At 37.9% G+C, this 5,413-nt stretch overlaps 1 protein-coding gene across 1 annotated transcript; it reads right to left on the reverse strand.

The window, feature by feature from the left end:
* Nucleotides 1-2,182: 2,182 nt before the first annotated feature.
* LOC142538740 (uncharacterized) lies at nucleotides 2,183-4,156 on the reverse strand. Its single transcript, XM_075644037.1, has 4 exons — nucleotides 4,054-4,156; nucleotides 3,354-3,814; nucleotides 3,149-3,284; nucleotides 2,183-2,655 (listed from the first exon to the last, which is right to left on the reverse strand). The coding sequence occupies exons 1-4, from the start codon at nucleotides 4,154-4,156 to the stop codon at nucleotides 2,183-2,185; spliced, it is 1,173 nt and encodes a 390-aa protein (XP_075500152.1).
* Between the last annotated feature and the right edge of the window lie 1,257 nt (nucleotides 4,157-5,413).

Raw genomic sequence — 5,413 nt, forward strand, 5'->3', positions numbered from 1 at the left:
CTAACATCAATAATTTGATCTAATTAAATTTTTATGCTTAAAAACATAAATCATGGATATTCTGGATTGAATGGTGAAAAAATAAGGTTTAGTAGCGTGCCTTTGCGTCTAAAACAATCGAATATTCGATCGTTGGTGTGAGGTTGCGAAGAAGTACGAACGGGAGACAAAAATCCTTGGATTTTGCTCTCAAATTTTTCAAAAATTGTGTGTGTGGCGTGGATTTTTTGGCTGCTAGGAGGTCATAGAACCCCATGTTTCTTTTATAAATTTCGAAAATTAGGTGTTAGGGTTTTGGGCTTTCAAGTTTAATAATAATTACCCCTAGCAATCATAGGTAAATTAGGCTCATTAAGACCTATTTAATTAAAAAATAAAAGTTTACAAAAATATGTTTTCAAAAATAATAATTTTTGAGCCTTTAAAAGTCCTTCGTTTGACTAAAATCGGCTTCCCGGATAACATCGAGCTTGTCTCATAAAATAATTTTGATTTGAGCATTTTTAGGAATTTTTAATCATATTTTTTCAAATTATCGAGCCTTAAAAAATTTATCAAAAATATTTTCATCTTGGGCGTCCCCGGTCTTCGTTCCCCAGTCTATTATCGAATGTTCGGATAAAACCTTCAATCGTCAGGAAATCATGCAATTATACCTTCAATCATATAACATGTATCATTTAAAATCAATTAAATAAGGTAATTAACCAATTTAAATAATTTTAATGCATGCGGTTTACATGGACTGATTTTTCGACGTTACAAATCTTTCCCTCCTTAAATAAAATTTCATCCTCGGAATTAAGACATACTGAATAATTCGGTGTAGCGACTCCTCATCTCTGACTCGGTCCCCAAGTATCTTCTTCCTCCGAGTGTTAGCTGATGTCACAGTCATAGTCCTTTACAAGTTCTAGCCATCTCCTTTGTCTCATGTTAAACTCTTTTTGGGTAAAGAAATATTTTAGAATTTTGTGATCCGTAAATATCTTGCATTCCTCAGCATATAGGTAGTGTCTCAAAATTTTGAGCGCAAATACGACTGCTACAAGTTCAAGGTCATGCGTCGGATAATTTTCTCGTGGACTTTCAACTGTCTAGACGCATACGCTATGACTTAATCATGTTGCATGAGAACTGCACCTAATCCTAGCTTCGAAGCATTTGTATATAACACATATTCTCCTTGTTCTGTCGGCATAGCTAGAACTGGCGCGGTAGTGAGTGCTTGCTTCAACTGATTAAAACAATTTTGACAGTCCGGTCCCCATACAAATTTCGCATTCTTCTTTGTCAAGGATGTCAAGGGTACTACTATGGAAGAAAAATCATTGATGAACTTGCGATAGTAGCCAGCCAAACCCAAGAAATTGCGAATTTCCGTTACACTTTTAGGCACTGACCACTCTATAATTTTCTCGACCTTAGATGGGTTGATTTTATTTCTTCACTCGAAATTATGTGGCCTAGGAATGCCACCTTTTCTAGCCAAAACTCGCGCTTGTTGAACTTTGCATATAATTTCCAATCTCGAAATACTTGCAATGTCATATTCAAGTGCTGATCATGCCCCTCTCGACTCTTGTAATAGATCAAAATATCATCGATGAAGAAAATAATAAATCGATCAAGGTACGGCTGAAATACACGATTCATGAGATCCATGAAGATCGATGGGGCATTAGTCAGTCCAAAAGACATCACCGGAAACTTATAATCCTCATAGCGCATTCCGAAAGCCGTCTTATGTACATCTGCCACCATTACTCTCAGCTGGTGATATCCCCACTCAAGATCTATCTTTGAAAATACCGAAGCTCCTTGCAACTGGTCAAATAAATCCTCGATTCTGGGCAACAGACACTTATTCTTCAATATCACTCTATTCAGTTCTCGATAATCGATGCAAAGCCTCATACTCCCATCTTTTTTCTTCACAAAAAGTACCGACGCGCCCCATGGAGAGAAGCTAGGGTGAATAAATCCTTTGTCTAGCAGCTCCTGGATTTGATATTTCAATTCTTCCATCTCAGCAGGAGCTAGATGATATGGTGTCTTAGAGATCGGCACAGTACCAAACATCAACTCAATAGCAAATTCCACCTCTCTCTCGGGTTGGATACAAAAAACGCCGTCAAAGAAGACACGAAAAGTCCTTGACAACTTCCACATCTTCTATCAATCAACTGCCAATGTCATGTACATATATAATACTTGAAAGAAAACCTTGGCAGCTTCGCAGGATAAGCTTCTTTGCACTAATACATGAAATAATGTGCGGCAATTGTTTGCTCTGCGCAGCCTCAAAGATGAATGATTTCCCATTGGTCAGTCTAACAGATATTGACCTTTGCTGGAAATCGATGTTAGCTCCGTTCAGTGTGATCCAATCCATGCCCAAAATAATGTCAAACTCAGGCATTGGCAATACAATCTGGTATGCTCGAACGACAATTATCTGCAACTTGAATTCCACATCCTTAACCAAGCTTTTAGAGACCATATGTTCACCCGAAGGCACTGTGACTTTGAATCCAGACTCCACGTTCTTCGGTAAGATTTTCAATCGTTTCACAAAAGATTCAAATATGAAAGAATGCGTAGCTCCAGAATCTAGCAAAGCGTAGGTATCTATGTCTGCTAAAAATATTCTGCCTGTGATAATATTTGCATTATACCAAAACAAGGCCATATAAATTCAGAAATTTCCTATCATCTAGGCCCTTCTAGTTTCCCCATATTAGCAAGTTAACCCCTTGAATTTCAAAAATTTCCAACTAGCTCCTTAAGTTTTGTTGATAATTGCAATTTAGTCCAAACATTGTAGAATTATTCAATTTCAGCCCAAATTTTTGCCATTTAACCCTTTAAATTTTCGACGTTATGCCAAAATTTCCTGAATAATTTTTTAGAATTACTAATTAGGCACTTACATTTCCAAATTGACATAACTCTGTCCCTAAATTCTCTATCTTCTACAATTCGATCCCCATAGCTAATATTTTTAAAAATTCCATTCTTTAGGCTTTAGAGTTTGAAACATGCAATTCTAAATCATCAAGTTCAATGTACCTCGATTTAATTCTAGCATTCATGCTTATTAATTCAAGTAATAAAGTAATATAAAATGCTTAAATAGCCGGAATACCTATAATGAGCGTAGTTTCTGGCTCTGCTTGCTCAGCATGCATCACATAAGCCTTTCCAGTGGTGGGCTGTTTCTTCTTCGATAAATCAGCAGCCTTATGCCCGCTTCCTCCGCTCTTAAAGCACTTGTAGGTACCCTACATGCACTTGCCAAATTGATGGCGATTGCACTCTTTGTAGTATGGCTTCTCATCAGTCTTTTGGACAGCTTCCCTCGGTGGCTGCCCCTGTTGTTTCTTCTGCCCTGGTTGCTTCGGTGGTCCTGTAAACGATTTTTTGCTCTGTTGTGACTGCTGTTGTGGAGGGGGACTCTTTCTTTGCATCTCCCACTCAATATCTTTAAGTGACTTCTCTGCCCTGAAGGCCCTCGTAAAAGCATCGTTATAACTTGTCGGGTCTCCCAACAGCATATCCCGACGCACAGTAGGACTAATACCATCTAGGAAGTGTCTCAACTTCACAGCAGCATCATTTGCAATTAAGGGCACAAAGTGACAACCCCTATCGAACTTCTTAACGAACTTAGCAACAGACGAATCTCCCTGGTGGAGACTCATAAACTCTCTTTTCAACCTCGAATGGACATCGGCGGTAAAACACTTCTCAAAGAATACCTCTTGAAATCCTCCAGAGTCAATGTCGCCAGATTTACTCCTCGCTCTGCTCGCTCACACAATAAAGAAGCATCGCCCTTCAGCAAATAAATGGTACAACGAACCCGATCAACGTCCGCCATGTCCATATACCTAAAAATCACCTCCAAAGACCTAATATATCACTCAGCCGCAAATGGATCAGTAGTGCTAGAAAATTCCTTGGGATCCATCCTCCTAAACCGCTCATAATCCGCCTCTGGTCGGACCTTCGCAACATTCCCAACATGCTACTCCAGTAATCGAGCCATACCGGCTAGCACATGAGCACTAGGATCCTGATTAGGTGGAGACACTAGAATCTCTTCCTCCTGCCTATGGTCACTATCTCTGCAAATAACTCTTCTAGGAGGCATCTCTGTACATGTCGTCCAAACCACGTAACCAACATGCATTTAAATTTAAAATTATGTCCTGCTTCTTAAATCATGTATCACATAAGCATTTAAAATTCAGCATATAAAATTTAAAGCAGTAAAAACTCACAGACTTGAGGTATTACTTCTTGAGCTTCTCGGACTAGCCGTAACACAACACTTCCGAGATCTTTCCCTCTGATCTTAACTGAAATGTCCCTTACTTTTAACTTTAAAATCCTACTAATTTTATTTATTTTTATTAAATTTTAAAAAAATTCAATTTAAAATAACTCAACATTTAAAAGTCTTAAATGCATCAAAATCCAAATATGTCAACGACCAAAATCATAGGTCAACTTTTAAAATAATCCAAAAGTAGACTTAAAAATAAAGCATAAAATCTCTAAATAAATAATTCTCAAAATCTTTACGTAAAAAATTTTATTACTATGTACGTGCGAAAATTAAAGTCCCTCAGGAGTGCGCTGCAAGAATCGATCCATTCAAGCGTCAGTGCCTCCCTCAAAATCAGCCTCACCTGAAATTATTCAAACCTAGTGAGTCTAATGACTCAGCAAGTTCTAACCATACGTAGTAAATAATACATATACAGGAAAATGCATTAAAATCCTACAATTATTAAAATAAGATAGCATAAATTTGTTAGCATAAATAAATCATTAAATCATAAATCTTTCCATCATCATATATCATTTTGGGTGAAGTTTCATCCTTAAAAGTGAATAGCTGTAATCGTATCATCATGTGGTCTACTGATCGGTCTTAGCTCACTATTGTATATGGGGGCAGGCGTCAACAACTTTCATCACTGGCCTCGCCAAATATGGAAATACGATCGTCGGGCTCCCTCTGGGCATTTTCCTCACGATATCCCATCATATCATATCATAAATGTCACGGTCAATTAACATCCTTCAAAATATAAGCTTAAATTTGACTTCTAATATTTTTCTTAGACGTAAACCCGAAAATTTCAATTTAAATACTTAATAACTAAACGGTGAGGCGTTTTAAACCCGAATTAATTCCAAACGTAATATTTTCTTCTCAAACTTTAAACTCAAGCTTTTCATACCTAAACTATGCTCGTGAGCCACGAACCACACCCTGTGGACCACGGTTCGAGCCCTTCCCTTCTCTAAGCCATGTTCGAACCCTTTATCCAAAACCCAAGCCATGCGCCCTATTCCATTGAGCCACCCTTGATCCTTCTTGGACCAGCCCTTGACCAGA

The sequence above is a fragment of the Primulina tabacum genome, chromosome 3 (genome assembly GCF_025594145.1).
Source record: "Primulina tabacum isolate GXHZ01 chromosome 3, ASM2559414v2, whole genome shotgun sequence".
In the NCBI taxonomy this organism is placed as follows: domain Eukaryota; kingdom Viridiplantae; phylum Streptophyta; class Magnoliopsida; order Lamiales; family Gesneriaceae; genus Primulina; species Primulina tabacum.